The sequence below is a fragment of the Acomys minous genome, assembly GCF_964271855.1.
Source record: "Acomys minous genome assembly, chromosome: 11".
Classification (NCBI taxonomy): domain Eukaryota; kingdom Metazoa; phylum Chordata; class Mammalia; order Rodentia; family Muridae; genus Acomys; species Acomys minous.
This window is the reverse complement of record NC_140492.1, coordinates 98,371,969-98,398,719: the sequence shown is the minus strand read 5'-3', so window position 1 is coordinate 98,398,719 and position 26,751 is coordinate 98,371,969. Positions and strand designations below refer to the sequence as shown.

The window sequence follows — 26,751 nt, the reverse complement described above, 5'->3', positions numbered from 1 at the left end:
ACTGTGGGGAGGGGTTATCCGGTCCAGCAGAGGTAGGGCTGTTTAATTAAAGTGGACAGATGAAAAAAGAACCAAATAAATGTGATGTGACTAAGACAGAACTTGTAATAATTGCTCTGATGGCGACCATTTAAAGGTATGACTTCCACCGTCCCCAGAACACAATCACCCAGACCCAGAGAGGAACTGAACAGACTGTGACAGTCAATCGACCACTCCTGTCTCAGAACAGCGAGGGCTCATCTGCCTTTAACTGGGAACAAAGCTTGATTTCTGCACGCCTCACTCTGGGGCATCAGTTTCTTTGCTTATAAAATGAGTCTGGCATGCACACAAAGGATCCGACGAACCCAGGCTCATTGCCATGAGCAAGTATCTGACCAGCAGCAACTCATAGGAGAAAAGGTTTGCTTCAGCATGTGGTTTGAGAAGATGCAGTCCTTGTTGGCAGGGGAGGCACAGCAACAGGAGCCTGCAGTGTCTGGTCACACTGTGCTTTCAGTCAGGAAGCAGAAAGAGAGGAACACTGGCGGCGCTGGATCTCTCCTTTTCCACAGCCCATCACAATGATGACGCCTGCATTCAGGGCAGCTCATGCCACCTTAATCCTCTTTGGACACACCCAAAGAGGAGCCTCACTAATGCCCCAGGTGTTTCTTTAACTCAGTGGAGCTGACAATTGAAATTAACCACTCCTTCTCAACTCAAACATTCCACCGTCCTCAGAGGTCCGTGGCCATTTTACAATGTAAGATGTCCATCCCCCCAAAAAGGCTCTTAAGTTTACCAGTTTGAACATTACTCAAGAGCTCAGAGTCCAAAAATCTCATCTGAAACACAAACAAATCTAACCGTGAGCCTGAAATAAACCCTCTAAAATTAAAAAAAAAAAATTACATATTTTTAATATACAACGTTGCAAAAATAACTATCCCCATTCCAAAATGGAAGAATAGGGGCATAGTAAGGAAATACGAGATCAAAGTGAGGCTGAAACCCAACAAGGCAAATACCAAAACCTGGGTGAGGCTTACAACAACATCACTGGTGCGTTAATAGGTTAACAGAGCCCGGCTCCTCCAGCCTTAGGCACATAGACTCTTTCTTTTAGATCTGGTACCTACAGCTTTCAGTGTAGATGCCCAGTGCTTTCTCTGGCATTTCCAATATCACGTTGGCGCCATGGCAAATTAGACACCATGTTGTTGGCTTCATGTACCCTTGCGGGTAACCCGCCCCCATCACACACGGTGCCTGGCCTTAGATGCATTCTGGAACCATGGGGAACGCCTGTATGGCTCCCTCACATCTTTCTGTGTCTTAAAAGCCAATCCTTGGACTATACTTGTAGGCAGTCCTGGGCTTCAGTTTTCCTATTGTCCTCAGGCATGTGGAAAATTGCTGTACCTTCTACCTCCTCAGATTGTCATGAACCTAAAACTGCTCAAAAAAAAAAAAAAAAAAAAAAAAAGACCCTTGGGTTGGTGAGATGGTTCAGCAGCTAATGGCATCTGCTGACAAGCCTGAGGTCCTGAGTTTGATTCCTAGAACATACATAGTAATACAGAATCTACTCTCCCAAGTTGTCCTTTGACCTTCTCACATGTGCTGCAGCATATCCATGCACACACATACACAAATAAAATAAATAAACAGTGAAAGAGTACAAATAACTAACTAACTAACTAGGGTTTCCTAAATGTAAACTGTAAGCCATTTCCCATGAGTTGCCTCCATATCTATGTATATTGACATTCACAATAGTCAAGACACGGAATCAGTCTAGGTACCCAGTCTAGGTGGATAAAGAAAATGTGGTAAACACACACATACACACACACACACACACACACACACACACACACACACACACGAATGCACGCACACATTTTTTGTGGCTAAAAGAAGAATTAAATTATGTCATTTGAGAGTAAAATGGGCAGAATAAGAGATCCTCATGTTGAACAAAATAAACCAGTCTCATAAATTTTGCTGTTTTCTCACATATGTGGAATATATGAGAGCATGTTAAAAGGACCTGAAATTAAAAGGTGGGCTAAGATGTGGAAAAGAGCTGGGGTGAGGGGGAATGAGGGCTAAGGAAAGGAAATGAGGAGGAAAATAAAATCAAAGTACAGTGTATGCGTGTAAATGATACCGTAGTGAATGAAACCCAATAGCTTTGTATAATTAATATTTTCATAAAAGCATTAAAAACATAATCAGTTAAATATGACTCAGGACCTCACTGTCACTGCCAATATCGTACATGCTACATTATATTACATTATATCATATTATATTCCTATAAATACCTGGGAACACAGGGTATTATCTAATAAACTTGTATCTTACAGCCCATAAAAAGCTCATTCCTCATATTAACTCTAGCAATGAGTATGGTGTGTCAGGAAACGTACACAAGACCTCAAAGTTCAACCTTAAACAGAACTTCAATGTTCGAAGATACAAAATCATCATAATCATTTGTTGTGGTTTGAACGAGAATGACTCCCCATAGGCTCATATGTTTAAAGAGTTGGGGGCTGCCTGGGAAGGATTAGAGGTGTGGCCTTCCTGGAGGAAGCAGGTCCCTGGGGCACATGTTAAGGTTTCAAAAGACTCACGCCATTTTGAGTTAGCTCTCCCTGCCTCCTACTTGTGGTTCAAGATGCAGGCTCCCAGCTGTTCCTGCTGCTACACCTTTGCTTTGCCATCACGGATGCTAACTTTCTGTAGCCTAAGTAAACACTTTCTTTCCTAAGTTGCCTTGGTCATGTTGTTCTCAAAGAGGAGGAGGAAGAAGAGGAGGAGGAGGAGGAGAAGAAGGAAGAGGAGGAGGAGGAGAAGAAAGAGAAGGAGAAGAAGAAGAAGAGGAAGAAGAAGGAGAAGAAGAAGGAGGAGAAGGAGGAGGAGAAGGAGAAGAAGAAAAGAAGAGGAGGAGGAGGAGAAACTTCTTATGTGATAGTATTATAATAATAAAAATAAACTACAAGTCCAGTGAGATGGCACAGTATATAAAGCCTGGTGGCCTGAGTTCGATCCTCAGGACCTACATGGTGAAAGGAGAGCATCAATTCTTGCACGCTGTCCTCTGACCTCCATATATGCCCTGCACTAAATAAATGTAATTTCAAAAAGCAATGATGCCCCTAAACACACACACACACACACACACACACACACACACACACACACACACAAGGGAAGAAGGTTCTAAAAAATAGCCAAACACTCAAGGCCCTCCCCAGAATAATTAAATCAGGACATCTGAAGAGAGGTGTGAGCACCCATGTTTCCTTTTGACTCTAACACTAAATCAGAATTGGAGTTCTGCCTCTTGACCTCAGTATTTGTTAAAATACATCCATCCCTAAGTTCTGCCTTCTAGAGCACTGATTCGCAATCTTCTCTGGAGAGCTGTCATCAGTTAAAAAAAAGAGTGTTACCCAAGGACAAAAAAGACTGAAGTCTTCTGAGAGTTTAGCAAGTTCTTTTTCACTCAGAGTGCTAACTGCTAAGCCAGGAAATAGCTTAACCACTTAGCAAAAGGCTAAAACTAACACACGGTGAGGATAAAAATCTAGAAGCAAATGATACTTTTAAGAGCTTTTTAAACACAAGTAAACTCAAAGCAGGATTTGGTAACATTTCAAAACTCTTGAGGGAAGCCATAGGAATGTGTTCAGCATAGCAAGTTTTTGAAGACCAGTGGTCTTGCACATAAATTCAATCCATTAAAAAGAAAGTTCTACTCCAATTTCCAAAGCTGCACAAACAAGCAGGCCTCAACTTGTGCCCCCAAAGTTATTCAGCAGACAAATATTAAATAATAGTATTTCTATGAGCCAAACCCAAGTGCAGATGGACATGGCCCCTCCCTGTGAACAGCAGACAGCCATTGTGTTCGGAATAAAATAAAAGCCTATAAAATTGTTGTCTGGTGAACTATGATTCTATGTCCTAGACACAAAGAGTCTATGAGTAAATAAGGAAATGATGTGGCCAGTAAGAAAACACATCTGCATACCAAACCTACGAGGTGTAATGACTTAGAAGTTTACAGGTGTTTGTAGAACACCAAATACGAAGAGCAAAATATAAAGAAACAAGAGGAAAAGATTAACCAAAATTTATATGGAGATTAAAAGAGAAAAGCTGACATGGACCGCGAGCACGCGCGCATGCACACACACATGCTCTGAGATGTCTGCAAGGTTGTCAGTGAAACTAAGACAAGGGGCATGCAGTGCAGCATCCTCCACTGATGAAGCCCGCTCAGGGCTCCAGTGGTAGATCTGCAACCAGCCTTCAACACAGAAGGTAGGATGCTGGTGAGCCTGAAGTAGGAGTCACAGCTGTAAATATCCTTACGAGAAAGAAAAAGAGCGAGCATCATAAAGAACAGATGGCCATCAGGGCAGCCACAGCTCCATCATAAGGCCAAAAGGGAGGCATGGAGAGGCATTAATACAGTGGCCTTAGGCTTCTTTCTGCCTCGGATGCACTTGAGACAGTCAGATTGTAACCATACCTAACTGGGAAGACTCTCAGGAAACACCCGTCGCACACCATCGCCCCAGAAGCTCTGTACTGTGTGCCTACAACTTAGATGGATTTGGCATCTCACAGAGGTGGCCCATGTTTTAGCTTCCAGAACCAGAACTAGACAGTTGAAACACTAAGAAGTCTATTAGACCTCCAAGATGAAGACTTCCTTTTCAGCTTTTACATCTAGAGACATTCCAAACTAGAAGGCACAGCACGGGCAACAGTACCAGGTACTAAGAATCTAGCCACAACCTCGGAGAGTACAAAGCGGGATGAACAAAAGGGCTCAAGACCTGGATTTGGACACTTAGGGAGCTCTAACTCTGGCCTGTAAAAGGGAAAAATAACATCCACCCAGCTTACTGCCTCAGAATGTCAGAAATAACATATAGGCCAGGGCTCCAAAGAACTCTCCATGATCTTTTTAATACAAGAAATCACAGTGTGCTGTCACTAAGTGAATACGTGGCGTGTTTGGAAACTGTTTTTCTCTGGTTATCATTTAAAAGCATAATTGAAGGGAACTAGTCTCTGGCTTAGGATGCCCTGTAATTGCATCAATGCAGAGCTCCACATGAGCCATTAAGACAAATTGCCTGTAATCCCCTGCCTGGAGCAGCAGGCAGTCATTAGGTGTCATGGTCACCAATTACTCCAGACTTTCTTTCCAGCCTATGAAATCCTTTTCCCACCCCCACCCCCACCCTCCCCATTGACTAATGTTTCTTCAAGTTCACCGTCTACTTATGCTGGACTTGCTTGCAGCATCTGCTCGTCCCTCATACCACAGGTGAGTGGAATTCTCGGATGCATCCGTGCCTTGTTGACCTTTCAGAGACCTTGGTTTTCTTAGGCATCAAAAAGAAAATGCACTGCGGTTTTCAGTGTGTGTCAGACAAGCAGGAAAAGTGTGGATTTATCTGGCAACTGGCCTTTTGAAGTCTGCAGTAATTGTTTGGATTCAAAGACACCCAGGAATTTAGCCAGTGATCTACACCGGGGCCCGGGCTAAGAGACGTTAAACTTTTCTGGAATGAACTATAACATCATTGAGACACATGTATCCAACTCATTCAGCGTCAGAGGCACAATTAGCAAGGGCACAATTGTCCCCAGGGAGGGAAGAGAGAGAAGGGAAGTAGGAGCAACCAAACAGGAAGTCAATATCAAGGGGCAAAGCTGAAGAGACTGAGAAGAAGCTGCAGTAGAAATGTACTTTTCTCAGTCTTTTCCTCCCAGGGCTTAAGGATCATTGCAGAAGAGGGGGCGGAAAGATTTTTAAGACTCAGAGATGGTGGGTGTTTATAATGAAACAGTATTTTTCTGGGCGCAACAGGGCAGCTGTGCATATGAACACTATGTTGTTGTGACTGCATTCACCAGACCCACACACGCTCATGACAGATAAAGTCCCAGGATGCAATGGGGGGAGGCAGGCATGAAACTCCATCTCTAGCAGAGGATCAACTGACAATGGGTAGCTGTTGAGAAAGAGTTAGGTTTTGTTTTGTTTTTTAAGGAAATGATACCCCCCCCCATTAGATCAGCCACATTCCAGGAGATGACCACACACCCATGAGTATTCAACTAACACAAATTGGATTTTGTGGGGGGAAAAAAAGACATGAAGTAGGGTCGAATGGAGGTATCGGTGGAAGGGGGAGGGGCGAATATGATCAAAATACAGTATATTCATTCAATGAATGAATAAAAATATTGTTTAAAATAAATAATAGAAAATTTCCAGAATTCACAAAAGTATGTATAAAGGGCCAAGTTTTATAAAATGTAAGATATATTTCAACAAAGTTTGTATTTTATTTTTAAATTGAGCCACCACAGCCACATTTATTCCGTGCTTATGAGGTAACCGTGATAACGATGTTAACAGGTCTGACATATTACCCAGTGGCGCAAGGTCACTCAGGAAGCAAGGAGCGCATTGAGAACTGAGATACCAGCTAGGTGTGGTGGCGCACACCCGGAATCTCAGCTCTGGGAGGTAGAGGCAGGTGGATGGCTGTGAATTCCAGGCCAACCTGATCTACAAAGTGAGTCCAGGACAGCCAAGGCTACACAAAGAAACATTGTCTCGAAAACCCAAAAAAGAAAAGAAAGAAAAGAAAAAGAACTAAGATCCCTTTTCTTCCTCTAAAACTTTAGTTACTTCTTAGCCAGCATCTCTCCCATAATGCAAAGGCTTGAAGTGGCCTCAGCTGCAGTGCGCTTAAAGCAGACAATAAGAAGATAATAAAGGCAACATGTTGAGTGGTAACAGATTTATACAAAACAATTAAAGCTCCATTATTAAAGATTCAGGGATAGATTTATTTAATACCATTTGTGCTACTCCTACTATAGATTATGGATGGGAAAGCAAGAATTAGAGAGAAAAATAATGCAAAACTAAAATGTTTTAGAAGAGGACATGAAAAAGTAGACCCCTTAGGAAACCAACAAACTGAGGGCGGAAGGAGGACATAAGCAAAATGAAAATGAGCTGCACAAACTCTAAGGACCCAGGTTGATGACCCAATCACAGGCTTTGATGAGACACACACACACACACACACATGAGCACGAAACACAGATATGACAAATAAAAGCAACTGTAGTTACAGGAGTGGGAGGGAGCACAGATATGTAAAAATGCAGAATGGGATTACAGAAGATTCTTACAGTTTTTATTTTTAAGCTTTCAAAATATTTTTATGCATATGAATGTTTGGCTTGTATGTCTGTCTCTGCAGCAAAATGCGTGACTAATGCCCATTGAGGCCGGAAGAAAATGTTGGATTTTCTTAGACTGGAGTTACAGGCAGTTGTAAGCCACCACGTGGGTGCTGGGAATCGAACCAGGGTCCTTTGAAAGAGCAGCCAATGCTCTAAAACCCTGAGCCATCACTCTGGAGGTATCTATACGGCTTCATGCACATACCAGGGCTCCTACTTTGTAAAAGTCACTGGGGCCAAGTAAAGGGGACCTGAGCAGAGCACACAGCTGGTCATTCCCCCAAAACATCATGGATTCTGCTCCATTCACTTCCAGTCTCTCCCACTCACCTTCTTCAACCACTGTGATTTTAACCACCAAAGACTGGTAGTTTTAAAACTCACATGTGATTTAAAAAATTAATTAATTAATTAATTAATTAATTAATAAAAACACAAGAACAAATACCATCAACCAAATCCTATTAAGAAATGCAAGAAAACTGAAACTTTTCACCTTTTTTTTTCCATTTCAAAATACCCACAAAATGGTTCCTTGAATGCTGCCACTTTCGCGCTCAATTCTAGTCACTTGTGTGCAATCAAAAGCCGCCATGAGCACCCTGTGTGTTTGGGAGAGTCCAAGAGTAACAGTGTTAGGGATGAGGCTTGGCCAGCAGAGGTGAACTTCAAAGCCTCCCAGGGCTTAGGAGGCGGTGGGAAGCACACCAGGGTGGAGCGTTCAAAAACAAAAGCTCCCATTTATACTACTTTTTTCCCCCTGAAAATTATAATTGGGAGAGAAAGTGACCCAAATACAACCTTCTGTTCCATTTCCTGGATATGACAATACAGGTGTGAATCCTTCTTCCAAGTCTAAGGTCCACTGCTGCCAGACAGAAGCTCAAGGTTCTAAAACACTTATTTTATGTGGATGAGTGTTTGCCTGCCTGCATGTTTGTGTATCATTTGTGTGCCCAGTGTCTGTAGAGGTCAGGAGAGGGCATCAGATACCCTGAAATGTTATGAATGGTTTTGAGCCACCATGTGGGTGTTGGAAATTGAACTCCGGTCTTCTGCAAAACCAGCTCTTAACTGCTGAGCCGTGTCTCTCATCAGGAAGCTAATGTTTTAAGAAAGAGTTTGTGATGTTTCTTTTACTCGAAGGCACGGTTTCTAAAATGGAGAATATGCCCACTAAGAGACATCAACTCAAGCTGCAAAACAAACCCAAACCATCTGGAGGGGACAAGGTTCTTTTCCTCAAGGAATTCAGTTCAGCATTGTATTCTTTACTGCCAGAAATCCTATTCCTTGAAAACCTAAAACAGGCTCAGAAGACAATGAAAACAGTTTTTAAGCGAAGATTTAAATCTCCCTAAAGGATACCTACTCTCAAACCAAGACGCTGTGAGATGAATATTTCAACTTGACATTGACATTTACCGTAAGAATGCTGTCCCCACCATTAGTATTCACCCTGAAGGTTACCTTAGCAACCAAAGGAATAGAACAGGAGTTCAACATATCAGAAAAGAAAGTGTGGCAATAAGTGCCCTATAGAAAATACAGAAGCATCAGAAGGCTAGAAAACAACACTGAGTACGTACACAATTACTTAACACAAACAAACAAACAAACAGAAACAAGCTTTTCAAAAGAAACATACAAACTGCCAGGAGCCACTGTTTCCTATAAGGCACTAATTTCAAAACTCTGAAAGAAAACAAAAAAAAAACAAAGCAGGAAATTTCTATGTTGTACGGAATCTGTCTTACATAGGCTTCCTACCCACCAGTATTTCAGCTCATGCCATTTGAAACTTGTTGGCCAGTACAAAGCTTTGGGTAGAGTGACGAAACAGACAGGCCCCACGATCTGCAGGCCAGCAAGCAAGCCTCATGGCCCAGCACATCCTCCCTACTCACTTAGAGCTGAGCACAGTGAAGTCAGCCCAGTCAATGGTGCCTGCATCCGAGCCTCGCTCTCCTTTCCTCCTGCACTCTCAGCCGACACACTGCTTTCAAGGTTAAAAAAGGGCCCACCTCCATCTCAAGCGCTCACAAATCTGGCCTCTTGCAGGCTGCAGGTCTCTCTCCCATGCAAAAAAAAAAAGGACAAACTTTCACTTCAAACACTGCTGACCCACAGACCCCTTTCCCTCGCTGCCTAGTAGAAAGGTATGGGTCTATGTGGCATGGAGCAAGATGTCCTTCATGTGTGAACACTGATGAACAAGAGAGTTTTTCTGTGACTTAAGAACTCTGAATCTTACAAACTAACCTCCAAAGCTCTGGGGAGCTCTGCATGTCCTTCCTCTCATTAGCTGCAATGCATAGAGAACCGAATGTTCTTTGGGGATGCTAAAGACCCTATTTAGCAGAGCATAGCCATGCTAAATGCCCATCTCCACTGTGACAGCACCGCTGTGCTACTTTCCTTGTACTGTACATTATGTGTGTGTTTCATGACAACGCCCACTATTTTGTTCCTTTAAGATCCTATTCATCATGCTGTAACTGGTTCTCATACAAACAAGACACTGCTCAGACTTGCTCTCAAGAACAGGCGTTCTGTGACTGGTAAACCGTAACTCTAATTTCTAGATTCAAGTTTAAACCTAAGAGAGTGTGCCCAGCTACAGAACATATTTTTTATTTAATATATGGTTCTCTAACATGCCTCCACTCCGTCTCACCAGGACCACCAACCAGCCCTCTTTGATGATGGATCTTCACCCAGCACAGACTCATAGCCTCCTAGATACATGGGCTATGTCTAAATCCGAGACTGCCCTGAAGAAAAGCTGGGAGGACCAATTGGCTTATCTCCTGAATTCCCTCTGCGGGTAGAATAACATATAAAGGCAGAAAGTTGACCCCCCCCCCCAACCTCATAAAGCAACCTAAAAGATCAGTTCTCTGCAGCACTCTTACAAAACCAAACTCAATGCTTCTGGGGAGTGTTAATGGAGCCCAAGCATCCCATCGGGCACAGAGAGCATCTGCCTAGAAGGACCTGAAGGAAGGGACCCTTGTCTACTTATAGACCTGAAGAGGGGTCCAAATCCATCTTTCATGACACTAATTTGCCCTTATTTCTGGATAGATTTAAATCAACTTGACACAAGCTAGAGTTATCTGAAAGGAAAGAACATAATTGAGAAAAAAATTAAAATACCCAGGATCTGGTTGTTGGGCATTTTCTTAATCAATGATTGATTGGGAATGGCCCGGCCTATTGTGGGTGTTACCTTCCCTAGGCTGGTGGTCTTGGGTTCTATAAGAAAGCTGGCTGAGCAAGTTACGATGAGCAATCTAGTAAGAAGCACTCCTTCATGGTCTCTGCATCAGCTCCTGCCTCCATGTTCAGGTCCTGTGAGGGACTACACTATGGAAGTGTGAGCCAAATAAACCCTTTGTCCCCAACTTGCTTTTGGTCATGGTGTTTTGTCATAGCAACAGAAATCCTAACTAAGACACTACAAAAACAAAAATTTCAATCTGTCAATTTGCTATACATTAATATGTATCAATGTCTATCTATTAATATATGTGAGAAATACTACTTCTGTGACCTTTTTTTTTAAGAGGGTCCTTCCTCACTCTCTAGTTAGAAAGCAAGCATAGGACAAGCTGTGTCTCTCAGTAGGCTAGGAAAGAATTTGCTGTGGTCACAAGGCCAGTGCCATTAGAACTGAGATGGTCACATGGCAGTCCCCCTCTGGTGAAGCCTGGCCTACCAGCCATCTCTGTCAGGCTTCTGGGAACACAAATGCAGGAAAGCCATTTGGTTGAGCAGGAAGGGAGGCTTCAACGCAAACGTCAGCTGAGCACAAATCAGTAAGACATTAGAACATTTTATCCCAGCTAACCTAATTGTCTACATTATGCCAATCTCCGAGAAAACATGTCTGTCAAAACACAAACAGGCAAGAAAGCCAAAGCAAAGCAGATAAGATGTGACATCTTCTTGGATAATTCTATTACCTCACCCAGCATCTTACTGCAAACAAGGAGTTCAGAGGCCCTGCAAATGCTTCTATCGTGAATGCTGTTTTGCAGAAGAAATGGGTTTAATTTTATGAAATAGATATGCAGTTTAATGGAAGGCCTGAAATTAAATAAAGCCTGGGACACTTCCTTCTCTTGCATGCATAACAAAGTTGCATTATGACTGATGATGGGTAAGATGCAGGCCAAGAAGAGATCTTGCTTTTCTTTTCTCTTCTTTCCCCCACCATACCATTTTCATTGGTTCTCTGGGAGTTTCCTTTTCCCATCATGCATCCTGACTACATTCACTTCCTGATCCTTCCATGTCCATCCTTCACCTTGTGACCTCCCCCACCAAAAAAAAATATATAACAATAATAATAAATTTTTAAAACTTCACTTTGTGTTATCTATATACTTAAGGGAGCAAGATCAAACTCTCAGTGGCCTGCTTCTTAAATAGAATGGAGTCCTTCCCCTTCCCACAGCCTTGCCAGAAGCCATCAGTTGTAGAGCACTACACTGCAACATCACCATCACAGTTTTTAAGAGTTCTCATCAGTGGCTTCCTGTCTAGGCTCTTCCTTTTTGTGGAGAGTGGGATTGTCACGGAAGCCTTCCATGTCCCCTCCTCTCACCTACACATCAGCGTCCATAGCCGTCCCAACAAAAAGTGGCCTTCTTGCCCTTTGCAGTTGCTGGGAATACAAATCATGGGCCACCACACACTTCCTGGCGACAGCACAGACCATGAACATGGCCCCCTGCTACAATAGGACCAAGGCCCCAGACAAGGGGCTGCCTAGACCACCGGCACCAACATGGCCTCGGGTAGCAGTGCAGGCCACTCACATCAGTATGTTCCCCCAGCTGCAGCATGACCCACAAACACCAGCATGGCCTCAGCCTGCAGCACAGACCATGGACATCCACATGGCCCTCGGTGGTACCACGGGCCATGGACATCAACACAGACCCTAGATGCTGTAAGACCACGGACCCGGATGTGACCCTGAGGGGCCGTCTGGGATGTACATCACCATGGGAAACCCTGCAGCATTACTTCATTCCTCATTGTCTATCCTTGATAACCACCAGAGGCAAAAAGAAAAAAGTAAGATATGTATCACAAAATGCAAAGGAGTGTAGTAATGCTCCATGGTGGGCCTTAGGTCAGACTCTTTATACAGCAAAGCCATTATCAAAGTTAAATGATACTCATCTAATAAAAATAGCATCTACACCTAAGAGACCATGAAAAACAGATGACAAATTTAAAGGATGAACAGGGAAATTTTAAAATAGGGGGGTTTTTTTTGGGGGGGGAAGGGACAGGTACAAAGATAATTGCTGAATAGTTTGTAAGATCTTGAAAAAGTCCTATGCAGAACAAGCACGTGGTCCAGTAACTCAACTACTTGATACTTAAAGGAAATAAAATCAGCTACCTAGAGAGACACCTACATCCTCACACTCATGGCGGCCCCCGTCTCAACAGCTATGGAACAGGCATCAAGCGATGAGTGGGGAAAGAAAATGTGGTCATACGCAAATGGAATACTATTCATCCATAAAGGAAATGCAACCAGTCATCGACGGCAACATAGCTGGACCTGGAGGTCACTGTGTTACAGGAAATAAGCCAGACACCAGAGCAGTTCCACACGATCTAACCTACATGTGGACCCTCCAAAAGTATGCCATAGAAACAGAGAATCAAAGGATGTTCACCAGGGGACAGGGGGGGGGGTGACAAGGGGAAAATGCTGAGCAACAGGTGTTAAAGCTACAGCTAAGTTGGAGCAAAGGGTTGTAACGGCAACTGTTCATTTAAAAAAAAGCTGCATAAATGTATTTTAAAAGTTTTAAACATAAAGAGATGATGAATATTTGATATAAGTAGATTTAACCAGATTTAAATATTAACACACATTTGATATGTGTGTACACATAATGTACATACATATCAAAACACTACATAGTACTCAGCAACAGTTTTGAAAAATAGCAAAAGATAACATTTTTTTAATGTTTCAATCGGTTGAAATAAGTACATTTAAAAACAGAATTACTAGGAAGGAAACTGGATTTGGCTTATGATGGATGTCCCCACCAGGAATACAATACACATCTCACAGGCCTAACCCTTGGCCTGTTCCTCACGTCATCGTTATACTGGTAAAGGTCAAGAGACCGGAAGGGGACAAGAGGAGACAAATGAAGGGGGTTGGGAAGGAAGACAACGAAGACAGAGAGGACTAGAACATATGACACAGAAACAGTGGCCACTGGGGGATGAAGGAGACCATTGGTATAGGGACCAGTGCTAGGGCTGCAGATGGCCCCCTTTTCATGTGGGTGCTCCATCAAATTCAGGCCTTCAGGCTTGCTCGGCAAGCACTTTTCTATTGAAGCCACCTCATCTCCCAGACTCTTAACACTGTTTCAGATGTCAGCTCATCTGCTACGTTTCTTCCAGGCTACACTCTTCTGATATTCCACAGAGCCCCCTTTTGCCCCTGCTTCCTGTTTGGATAACAGCTACACTGTCCCTTCTCAGGGCAAGAAATGAGCCAAGGGAATTAGAGCCACGATCCAAAGCCATGGGCTCAAGGGTCAGCCATAAAGAAACAGTCCACTTCCCCTGAGCAAAGCCCTTTGATGTCACCTCCTCAGACCTCCTGGGCACAGAAGCATCAGCCAGCTGCGAGATTAATGGCTGAAGAACTCCGGAGAACCCAGTCACCCCAGGGCTAAAGGCTCAGCTAAGAGGTGGGAAGAAAAAAAAATCTACCCAGAGAGACAGATGGTAAACTGTAAAGCACATTCTAAACATATCACACATCAGAGGTCTCTGACACAGACCTACCTTCAAGTGAGGAATTTCCCAGGACTGTCCAGCCTAAAGGCAGCTCCAGTTGGGTCAGAGCCAGCACTAGCTCCTCATCCAAGGCAGGCAGCGCGTCTGCTGTCAGGGCAAACGGGGTCAGCAGAGTCTGGTGACTGCAGGCCGTGAGACGGTCAGCCTGAGTGACCAGCAGACGAGCTAGCCTGCAGGCCATGTTGTCCACGTAGGTCACTGAGCCGGAGCCCATGGTCACTGGGGAGTACCCTTCTGAGCAGAGGCACACAGACACCATCACCGTCTCCTGAAGCCAATGGCCTAGAAGACACGAAATTGAACCATTCAACCCATGTCTGAAGGAGTCACACAGAAGCCCTGGCTGGGCAGTACTCTACAGGAACAAGCGGAAAGTTGAGTGTCATCTCTAAATGCCACCATCCCGGGAGGGTGGGGGACAATCATGAGCTGACATCCTTTCTTTTCAGTGACTCTGGAGTTTTAAATGATCCTTTAGGAGCTCTGAGAACTTCAGAGTCTCTTTCCACCAAGCATTGTCACCTAGTACATTTCACCTTCCACTTCTGCCCAAGCCCTGGATTCCAGTCTGCAAGTCTGGGGATCTTCACTCTTTCTGTTCTGCTGTCGACTGGACTACTTACCCTTAGCCATTTATTGAGGCAGTAGATTTTAAAAATCTGACTCATAAGCCGATAGAAGTGCACCCGAATTCCACGGGGCTGCTTAGGATGTGGGGTAATGACCACTAACTAGAGGCTATGGAGATGAACACACCGAACAGAAAATGGGAGTCTCCAGGGTCAGCAATGGCTCCAGTGCCCTGTAGATGTTCCACTGTGGTGGGCTGCCTTCCTCCCTGCTGTCTTTACACTCCCCTCTTTGCCTTGCTCTCCTGTCTCGCCAAAGTTGGTGAGCTTCTGCCCAACTACATGGTGTTTTGCCTTTGGTACAATCTCCAAGAGTGTCACCTCTGGGACCATGACGGCTACACTGAGAAGAACCACTCAGGTCCCCATGTACCCACTGTACAAGTGCTCATGGCTCTGTGTCCTCTTCCCCTGCCTGACTCTCCAAGCTTTCCCCCAGAGGCTACAATGCCAGGTTTCCAAAGACCAAGAGCATCTGCCCTCCTCACCATGACTCTCCAAAGCAGAGGCTCAGAAGATGCCACACATTAGACTGTACCTATCTAGTATAAATTGCAGAATATATTTGCAGTCGTTGACAGGCTACCCTGGTAAAGCTAACCATTTCCCAACACTCAAAGGCCACCTCAGTAAAGCTATTACCAGGGAAATTTAACGTTAAGAAAATATGCTGTCACCCACCCTATGAAACCTGTCAAAATGAAGCCACGGGCCCTCACTTTGGGCAGGCCACAAAATTAGGAGAAAGGCTTGCTTTTACATATAAGAAGGCCATGAGGTTGACCCTTCCATGTAAACAGAAAAGAAATAAAAGGTTTCCTATGAGAAGGGGTACTTTTGTTATTTTTATTCTTTCTCTATAAGTTGCTCATTAAAACAGAAAATAAAAGGAAAGTAGGAACAGAAAGTATATCAGTTTATTTGCCAGAGTAAGAAGGGTAGAAGGGAAGGAACCAACAACAAGATGACATGGGCCATTAACAAAATACAGCAGTGGGTTTGTTTGTTTGCTTGCTTGTTTTTGTTGCTGCTGTTGTTCATTTTGTTGGTTTTTGTTTTGTTTTTTGTTTTGGTTTGGTTTGGTTTTTTTTTTTTTCATTAGAACAGTCAGTTTTATAAAATAGGATGGTAGTTAACAGAGGCTGGGAGGAGGGAAACAAAAATGTCTTGTTAGTTAGGGTGCAGAGGGGTGGTAATCTCTTAAGAAGTAACTTTAGACCAGGCTCTATGGCGCATGCCTTTATTCCCAGCACTCTGGGAGGCAGAGGCAGACAGATCTCTGTGAGCTTGAGGCCAGCCTGGTCTACCAAGGGAGTCCGGGATAGCCAAGGCTACACAGAGAAACCATTTCTCTAAAAAAAAAAGGAGAAAAAATTTAAAGAAAGAAAGAAGTAAGTTTAACAGTATAGACAATCCTACTCTTATGAAGCTGCAAGAGAAACTAACGGGTGTTTCTGAGTGCTGGGACTGCAGGCATGCACCACCACGCCTCACTTCTTCTCTTAATTTATTACAAAATTTATAATTTAAGCCTTATGATAAACATGTACACAAATAAAAAATAGAGTCTATATGTGGTTCAGCACTACCATAGCTTTAGTCATCAACTGCTTTTTGTTTTTTTGAGACAGGGTTTCTCTGTGTAGTCCTAGTAGTCCTGAAACTTGCTCTGTAGACCAGGGTGGCCTCAAATTCAGATAACCACCTGCCTCTGCCCATTGAGTATTGGGATTAAAGGTGTGCACCACCACCACCTGGCATTTGTTTTTCATATATGAGTCCTGGAGCAGCCAGGCTGACCACAGAGGAAGGAGGAAGGAGGATGTAGACATGATGTGTCATGTCGGCTTCTCCTGAGCCAACCCAGGTGGCAGGCTAGGCCAAAGGAGATGACTCAAGGCATATCCTCCAATGGCTATGCCTAAGAACACTAGACCTTGAGAGCTAGGGGTGGGATGTGGGAGGGGCATCCAGGACTAAGTCAAGGCAGAGACACCAGTGGAAGTGCCCAGGGAGTCGGCAGCATGGGGCATGTGTCCAGCATGTACGTTTAACCCCTTGTGAACCTCTGACCTTGGAGAACCTTTTTCTTTTCCTCTTGATTCTCCACTTAAATATCCCTGAAGGGAAGATGTCTCCCCCTCTGCCACTAAGAGGTCTGCTCACCTGGAATGCTGGATTGGAGAACATTATCCTCGATGCGCTCAGCAATCACCACGTGCCTCTGATGCGACCCATCATAAATAAAGTAAAACTCCGCGTCTTCGGGAAGATAAACATTTCTGCCAAACTTCGCATAGACCGTCCTCTGCCCCTGAAAAAAAAAAAACGAGTTAAGTCTGGGCATCAGTATACTTCCTTGTTCTGCCTCTGAGAAAACCACAGGGAAAGGGCACAGGCCCACAGCCCTCACATCTGTCATATGCACTGCACGTGAGTGAGCTCAAATGTCACAAAGGTGCCTTCCAACAACAACCTTTTCCAAGTGACGCCCTCCTGATGTGTCTAGTATGAGAGTCAGGGCTGGCCTGCGCTCCTCTGAAAGTGAAAGAATATCAAGGAACAGGAATGAATCATTTCTTCAATTTGCAAGGTGCGTGAATGTGACTTTTCAGTGCCTTGAATTTCAGTGCCTTGAATATCCACATCACTGTGGATAATAATGTCATCCTGTACGCGAAATGTCACTATAAATATAAAGGTTCATGATACTTATTCTTAGCTTGGGCCCTAGCATATGCTAGACCACTGTACCCTGCAAAAGCCATAGATAGTCACAGACATTCTCAGATACGCAAGAATTCTCACTCACTGCATTGACCCTGTCTCCTTAGAGTGCTATCTAAGCCCCCTTTCTCAGCTGGGTTAGCTCATCCTTTGTTTTAAGAGTTTCTAGCTAGCACAGAGCCTTACAGAGCATCCTGGTTCCAAGGAGAAGCACTCCTTCGAAGGAATGGAACAGCAGGTCTTGAGGGCTTTGTCGGGGGGTTAGCTGACAGCCAAGCCTGCCAGATATCTCAGGATCCTGCAGGCCTCAAAGATGCAGAATACTCCCTGCCTGGAGTACAAAAAAGCAGCCCAGAGCAGGCCTCCAGGGAGAGGGGATGCATTCCGCCCAGCCTAGGGGAGTGGCAGGGAGGCAGGAAGAAAGCAGAGAGTACGAGGGCTTGCTTAGTGTGGAGAAGGCTCTGGGTATCTGTATTGTTGCCTAATGAAGAAAACAACCCAGTTTCTCAGCCTGAGATGAATGGGAAAGAAACCAAGGAAGGGTCAAACCAAGTCTCCTGGACATGAGTGTCAGCTGACGGTCCCCTGCAGCAGGACGACACTGTGGGAAGCTAAGAGTCAAGCTAAGGAGGAGCAACACACAGTCCAAACACGGCCCCTCCTTCCTTCCAATGGCCATATCATTATTTGGTCTAGAACTGCTTTTGAAATTAAAAAACAAACAAACAAGCTGGGTGGTGGAGGCGCACGCCTTTAATCCCAGCACTTGGGAGGCAGAGGCAGGCGGATCACTGTGAGTTCGAGGCCTGCCTGGTCTACAAAGCAAGTCCAGGACAGCCAAGGCTACACAGAGAGACCCTGTCTCAGAAAACCAAAAACAAACAAAAAATTGTTTTTTCATGCTGGCTTGCAATCACACTCTCAGAATGGCATCTAACATTACGAACTAGTATGAATACAAATCGGTGTCCCGAGAAAATGCCCTAGTGCTCATTTCTAAAGTTTCCTGTCTCTGCATGTGAGCATGCGCATGTCTCACACACACACACACACACACACACACACACACACACACACACACACACACAAAAATCTACTGTACAATAGCTTCAGAAAGAGCACAGGAAGGAGAGCTGAAAAGCAGAAGACAGAAACAATAGCACACGTTCGACAGGACTGAGAGGAAACTCCAACGACTTTCCATTTCCTAAGTAAGGAAGCACAGCTTGCTTTAGTCATGTTCCTGGTTGCTAAACGGCCATTAATCCTCCATAGATAGACTCTGAGCTGCCCCACTGGTGATTTCCTTAAACACAGAGCAGGTTGCATAAGTAGATTAAAGATTTTCACAGATGACAAAGCTATCTAATCTGTATCTACTCCAAACAATGGTCACCTCAGTGTCTCAGCTGGCCAGGTGAGCAAGGACTACCACTTAGGCAAGAGTTTCGCCACCACCATGCCAGGTACATCCCTCCCCTGACAGTGCAGCCTTCCTCCCTCCCTCCCTCCCAAGAGCCATGCCATGTTTTACGCTTTGTGACGGCAGAGGTGACAGGTCCCCTCGAGAGAGGTGACCTAGTGTCCCAGCACGGAAGATGATACTCAAAATAAAAGGAGTCTCCTACTTAGTAACCACAAGGACATCAGAAATACAATCGAGGATTCTGGCTAGGGGAGGGAGGTGATGCAGAAGCCACCAGAGGGAGCTGGTAAGATTAGGGGAGGGCAGGTGGGAGAGGATGGCAGAGGAAAAGTTGATGATATAAGAGTAAAAGTACCGGAGGTCAGGAAAGTGAACAGGAGCTTCAAAAGAAACCAGCCGAGCTGAGCTGCACAGGAGATGCTGGGGGGAAGGAGCTACTGGAAAAAAATGGGCTGACCCTATAAGTTCCAATAATCAGCTGCAGGTGACAGCCCCAGGCTGAGACTGAGGGCTCTCTGGCCACTGTGGCCACCCAAAGTCTGTCCCCTCTTCTTATGAAGCCACTGAGCTTCGCATGTGGCAAAGACAGCCTCCGCTTACAGAATCCCCACCTACGAACCTCGCTCACGCCCCCATCTGAACTCCGCTGCAGGCTTTGCTTTGACAACTGAAAACAATAACTTGACCTAATAAAACCGATGTGTCAACACCAGCACCACAGTTGCAGATGGGTGTGTTAGCTCATCTCTGTCGACTCTCTGGCCCACCCCCCCTCCCACAAATCTCAAATACTTCATTAAGAGGCTAGAGAGATGGCGCAGCTGTTAAGAACACTGGTTGCTCTTCCAGAGCACCTGAGTTCAATTCCCAGCACCCAAATGGCAGCTTACAACTGTCTGTAACTCCAGTTCCAGGGGATCCGACACCCTCACACAGATACCCATGCAGGAAAAACAACAATTCACAGAACAAAATAAAAATAAGTAAATCTTTTAAAAAAAAAAAACTTCCTTAAAATTTCTGGAAACCATGAGAGACATACAAGATTACCTCTTCAAATTAATTTACAAATTTAACATATTCTACTCAAAGCCCAAACTGAAGATATTCAAAGAAGAGTGAATAAAGTTATTCAAAAGTTCATTTGGGAGAATAGATAAGAATAAAGATTTAGAGAGGGAATAATATTTGAGTAGTGAGGAGATGGGTAAGCCATACCAAAGCAAAATAAAGAATAAAACCAGGGTCTTGTAAACAGAGTGACAATGGCAGAGAGACAGAACCCAAGGTAGAGACCAGAGACAGACACATGGACATACAGAAACTGCATAGTAAAGATGGCGGTGCCTCAAGTCAGCGGGGAAGAAATGGCCTCAGCTTCTTTTTCATGGGCTCATGAACTAACCTGCATGCTCTCAGCTTTTTCAGCAATCTGTCTCTATAGGGTGACTATATTAGTCTAGTTACTGGGCTTTCTCACACTGATGCCCCCTTAAATCTCATCCAGCATACAGGACCCAGACATATAGCTATACTCTGTCAGTGACAATGGTATTTGCTAGGCAACCTTTACTATTTAGTTTCGAAACTACCTAACATGCACAGCATTGTCAATCAGATGACAACGAAGACGGTACATCTGTTTGTGATAGGGTTCTGCGATCGAGGGCCATGGGAAGAGTTCTTTATGAGTGGATACTAGGTAGTCCCGGCACATGCAAAAATCATTAACAAGACTGTTCCTGTGTTTATGGGTTCATTTTCTGAGGGAAGGGTTATGATGGCATTCATCATCATTTCAAAGGCCCAAAGATTTTTTTTAAAGGATTATGAGTGCTAGCTTTTATAAGGAGAGGCAAAATGCAAACTCAGCATTTTAATGGCTTTTTAATGGTAATTTGTCAACTTTTTATAAGATGATCAAAACATCCAAATTTTAGACACAGCTTCTATGTGAGAGGGCTTTAGGGACAAGAACACAAGAAAAGTGAATGTGACCTGATACATTAAATTTAGTTATGAAAGTTTACAAATACATAAAATCCATTATTCTATTACTAACAGTATAGTGTAAGTGAAATACCAGGCTTTGATTTTTTTTCAATAATTGAAATATTTTATCATAATAATCTATACCAGCCTTCCCTGCAGAACAAAACCTTTGAAAAGTTAAACACCAGGAAGAGAACCCCAGGATGACTTTGCCATTTTATAGGAAAGTTAAAACACACCACAGGTGCCAATGAGCCTTATGCGAACTAGCTCAGGACTCTAGAGTCAGAACCACAATGTAGTGTGTGCTGATTGATGCTCCACCCCCGAGCCAGCTCTCTCACTGTCCGTGTGTGACGTGAAAGGAAGTAGTGAGAGCAGACAGTATTCCACTTCAGATGTCTGTGTGTAACTAAAGAGTTTCTGTAAAACACGGAGCACTGAGGGACAGCGCTTGCACGACCACGAGGACCTGCGTTTCATGCCAAGGACCCACATTAACACAAACAAACACACACACACACACACACACACACACACAAACCAAGCAAGATGGCACACACTTGCAATCCCAGTGAGGTGGGGGGTAGGGGGGGATGAAAACAGATGGATTCCCTGGAGCTCACTCTCCAGCCAGCCAGGCCTGCTTGGCAAGCCCCAAGCCAGTGAGCGAGCCCACTCCAAAACCCAAGTCTAACAGCAGCCTAAAGAAGACACAGTATGTTGATATCTGGCTTCCATGCACACCTACATGACCTCTCTCTCTCTCCTCCTCTCTCCTCCCTCTCTCTCTCTCTCTCTCTCTCTCTCTCTCTCTCTCTCTCTCTTTCTCACACACACACACATACACACATGAGCACACATACATACACACACACACACACACACTACAATTAGAAAGTGTTTCCTTATGCATTTCCTCACTTTATTCTACAAGAATGCCTATGAGGAACTGCTATGATTCTCATTTCTAAAGGAGATCAGGTCTAGTGACCAGGCTGGACCTTCCTTAATCTCCCTGAAGATACATGGACAGAGACATTTATGTAAGGACAATTCTCTCTGTTAGTCAGAGACCCTTAGGAGGCAGCACAGGAGTCAGTCTTGAGAGATATAAAATGCCAATTCTGCCTTGTTCAGAACTGAGGAACCTAGTAATTCCTCTAGAAACAAGTACAATCCAGCTAGCTATGCTCTATCTGGTCAAACACACCGAGGCCAGGGAACGTTTCAGTATGAAAGCAGGTAAAAACCGGCCACATGTTTAGAGGAAAGTGACAAAGATGCCAAAGAGATGCGAAAGGCATATTGTCACAGGAAGAACAATTGAAGGAACTGGGGCTGTTTTGTCAGAGAAGAACAGACTGGTGGGTAAACAGTCACACCGCAAATATCCGAGGGTCTGCCGTGCTGACAAGGGACTAGACACGCACTGCAGGACCCTGGGGAGAGCCCAGAACAATGGAGGGAAGGCTAGGGACAGAGTTCAGCATCGTGAGAGCATTGTCAGGACCAGAGATGAACAGAGCTGTCAGGCTTCGAAGTGGGGGGGCGGGGGGAGACCAACACTCCTGGAGACGGGACAGGCTGTGGCTGTTTATGTTTCTGTGTTTGTGTGTCTGTGTGCTCTACCAGACAATAGTGCCAAGCCAAGCCCAGTCCCAAGAGCCAAGAACCCATAGCATCTAGGATGCCTTGCCTCGGTGAAAAACTGAGAACTTTTCATTCCAATCCATCCCTGCCTGAGCTTTTGTGCTTAGCTCAGTTAGGTGCAGTAGACTAGTGATATTTTTTTCAAGCTGACATCAACAGAACCCTGAGGTTCTAATGGAAGGACACTGGGAATTTACAAACATACCATTCAAATTTCGTTTTGGAAATGGATTTCTTAAAAGGCTGTTGTTTGCTTTAGTGGATTATTCACCAAATTTTAAGACCCCAGAGAGGCTCCGAACTGCCAGGCTCAGTCAAACTGACACAACGTAATAAATTTAAACTTAAAGAATAAAATTGTCATTGTAAATTCTTGTGAATTTACCCTATGAAGTTCCAGGAAAAAGTTTTTCTCCTATAAAAGTTCCCATATCACCTCTTTTGGGTCTGTAAGTCCCCTCTGACTGTAAGTCCAGACCCTCTGCTCCCTAATGGAAGAAAACACTCCATCAATGACAAAAGTCACCAGCAGTCTAAAAAAAATTAAAAAATTTCCCTATACTTTTCCCCTATAATTCATGACTCAAATGGCTTGATAATCACAACACTGTGAGGTCCACACTTTGAAGTCACATTGAACCCACACAGACACCAACCACACGTGTTTATTATTTAGCATTCGAGGACTGTGTGGTCATGTTAAGCCAAATGCTGCCTGCCGGTCAGGGTAGATCAGCTGACAGCTTTAAACATGCCAAAAGCTAAGCCAAGACAGAGAGCACAAACAGCCTTAAGTCCCTGTAAACTGATATGCCCTGGGCAAAGAATGGCTCTGTAACCATAAAAGTCTTCCTTCAGGAGTGGACCACTGAGGCCCTGTGAGCTACAAAAAGAGCCTCCGAGGAGGTGTCATAGCAAGGATCAGTGCTCTGACCCCCTCATCTGAACAGCAGCTGAGCCAGAACACCGTCGTGCGCCCCAGCACACATGCACCACCTACACACGTACCATGGAGCAGGCAGTTCCTAAGAGCACCGAGGACCCTGCCAAGGAATACCAAGCAAAGATGGAGAATCTTGCCATCCTCGGCAACAGGACCAATGGCCGCCTCAGAAATTACAAAACGAAGCTCATCCGGATCCAAGCCGGCCACGGAGAGCAGTTGGGAAATCTTAAGAAGGACTAAAGGAGGGAACACTGGAAGGAAATGGGTGACAAGAAATCAGGAACTGAGGGCGAAGACGGGAGGCATCTTGCAATGTATCCTTTTCCTGACAGTGGCGAGTGAGGGTACTTTCCCAAAGCCCTCCTTTGTAAGCTCAATTTTTTAACCAATATATTTTATTATGACTTACTAACCGAGCGTACGTCACTTATAACCCGACTAACCAAAACCATAGGAAATGAGGATTAAGGAACACAACAAAAAAACTGTAAGGATATCAGTTCGGAGGAGCGATTCTCCTGGCGTAATCAGCAGGATTTCTTCTGTTGGAGTAACCAGAACCCAGAACCTCAGCAGGAGCTGGAGCCCCAAAGCCTTCCCTCCAGCGGTTCTCTCTAGGAGCCTCTCCAAGTGGAGCGATGAACAGTCAAAACTATCGCAAGTCTCCAAAAAAAGCCCTGCCTCCAGTTCTGGGCTCCTTTATATATCTCTGCCCAGAGTCTGTTCACGGGGTCTTTTAGCTGGCAACAATCGAGGTGGTCGGTCTTCGAGTGGATTAACCTCACCTGTTCTCTCACAAGACCGTTCCGATCCCGCACTTGGGATCCTAAAAAAACAGGTTTTTCTCTCCTTCACTCCTTTCCAAGTAACCACACATCTTTGCGTTGCTAAGTCTGTCTCTCCCTGTGCAAGGCATGGGGAAGAGACCCTCTTGGACAGCCTGGCCCCACCTGGGCAGCTGGTCTTAGCCTGTCCAGCTCAGACAGAGTCGGCCTGGCTTGGCCATTCAGGAGCAGCTTTTGCCAGCCTGTTTCTGCCCCTCATTCTTGATCTCGCTTTTGCACTCTTGGTCTCTCCCCTCCCTCTCTTTTCTTTCCTCCCTCCCTCCCTCCCTCCCTCCCTCCCTCCCTCCCTCCCTCCCTCCCTCCTTCCCTCCCTCCCTCTCTTTTCTCCCTCTCTCCTCAGGTCAACTGTTTGGGGGCTCTAAGCCAGAAAGAAACAGACCTGCTACAGAGGTGCCAAACCTTGGCTTCCCCAGAGGTGTCATCTGGCCAAAGCAAACCAGGCTCCACTCCCCCCCACCCCATACTTCAGCACCATGTCCAGTGGTGTGAGGGAACCAACTGTGGCCACAGACACAGAGAGCTAAGTGAGAAAGGCCCAAGAGGAGAATGCTGCTAATCTTGATAAGAATAATCCTCCATTTCCTCAGTGAGGACACCACAGGTAAGTGAATGGCTCAGGTCCCGTCCCCCCCACCACCCCAAGCAGTGGCACTTTGTGGCTTCATTTACCCATTTATATTCACAACACATATGGAGAATACAGTCCGTGTTTTAGCTAAAACAAATGGCCTGCCTCCCCACATCAAAGTTTTCTAGTGTTGGGGGGGGCGGGGGGAACACTGAAAATAAATAAATAATTATGCATCTGAGAAGTACTCAAGAGCACATCAGAAGGGAGGGATGGGTAAAGAGACAGAAGCCCCAGATGATTGGGAAAAGTCTCTAATATAATGTTATTTTAACAGGGGCCTAAATAAGGTAAGGGCCAGAGCCGTGTGGACACAGAGAGAGCACATGAGGCAGAAAGGCCAGCAGGAGCATGAGGAAGCTTGCTGACACACTACAGGGGGATAGCAGGAGGCAAGGTCAGAGACAAGCAAAGGTCACATCCAAAAGGCTCAGCTGGTGAATCCGATTTAGAATAGAGAAGTCTGGTGTTGAACTGATCCTCTGGCTGTGTTGTTGCAAATAAGCCATAACCGGGGAAGGTGAAAGCTGGGGAAGCCAGCGCATCAGTCCAGGTGAGATCTGAGGGGGTATCGTTACAGAGCACTGTCTGCACATGTCACTGAGGCAGGTCCCCAATGATTCTCTTGGCTGAGAAGCGCTGATGCAACTGTGTTCCAGACCACACCGGTGCTCGGCTCTGCTTCCCAAGGACCACAGCAGCTCCAGTGGCCACCGGGACAGGACGCAGAACTTCCTAGAAGCCAAATAGGAGGCGGCTGCAGTGATCTGCTGCTAGGGTGGGCTTAGAACTTGGGGCCCTTCCTTCCGTTCTTAAAGGGAGATGGATGAATAAACAGACAAGAGAGAGTAACCAGTGGTGCTTACTAGTGACTACGTACAGCATCCAGTGATTAAATGGCAATTGTAGGTCAGTTAGCATTTGAACCTCAACGTGGGAATAGCTTTGAGCATCCCTCTGAGTCCAGCTGTGGCGAACAGGATTAACAAGATTCGGAGTTTTCTAATGTCAACTGCAAACAATTGACAGGCACATACAAGCTGAGATTGCTTCTAGACCATGACACGTGCCTACTGAAGACACCTATACATCGTCGGAGTCCCTGCCATTCAGACACTCCTGAAGTAAACCCAGCTATCCAGGGTCATTAGCCATTGTTTCGATATTGAATATATTTTTTAAAATGTGGACCCTCAATGTGAAAAGATTGCATTTGTTATATGACGTTGCTTAGCATCCGTAAGAATAACAACGGCTACCATAGGAGGCATGAATGTGTTCTGTGTGCTTCAAACACACGGCATTCTGGGAAAGACAAAACTATGGCAATGGGGAGAGGGAGATGAGTGGCTCCCAGGGTGGAGTGAGGAGGGAACCTGAACAAGCAGGTCATTGTAGTAGTTATTTTGTTTGTTGCTATGCCAAAATTCCCAACATAAAAACCACTTCCGTAAGGAAGGGTTGGTTTGGGCTCATAGTCTGAGGGTGAAGTGTGTCAAAGGCATGGCAGCCTAGGTTTAAAAACAGCTGGTCACACTACAGCTACAGACAGGAAGCAGAGAGAGAGATGCATGCTGGTCCTCAGCTCCCTTTTCCCTTTGTATTCAGCCCGTGGGATGGTACCACCAACACTAAATGCAGACCTTCCCTGTTAAATCTCTCTGGAAACACACTCACAGATGCATGTAGAAGCATGTCTTTCAGGTGATTCCTGAAATCCAGTCAAGTCCACAAGTGCATTAGCTACCACAGTGGTTTGTAGAGCA

The 26,751-nt window shown here is 44.9% G+C and overlaps 1 protein-coding gene across 2 annotated transcripts in view; it reads right to left on the bottom strand.

The window, feature by feature from the left end:
- ARHGEF28 (Rho guanine nucleotide exchange factor 28) overlaps positions 1–26,751 on the bottom strand; it is a 283,146-nt gene that overhangs the window by 158,347 nt on the left and 98,048 nt on the right. For both annotated transcript variants that reach the window (XM_084801808.1, XM_084801809.1), the window contains exons 3-4: positions 16,935–17,082; positions 14,128–14,421 (exon numbers count right to left, since the gene is read on the bottom strand). In XM_084801808.1, coding sequence (XP_084657934.1) covers positions 14,128–14,421; positions 16,935–17,082 — 442 coding nt within the window. The remainder of the gene's footprint in view (positions 1–14,127; positions 14,422–16,934; positions 17,083–26,751) is intronic.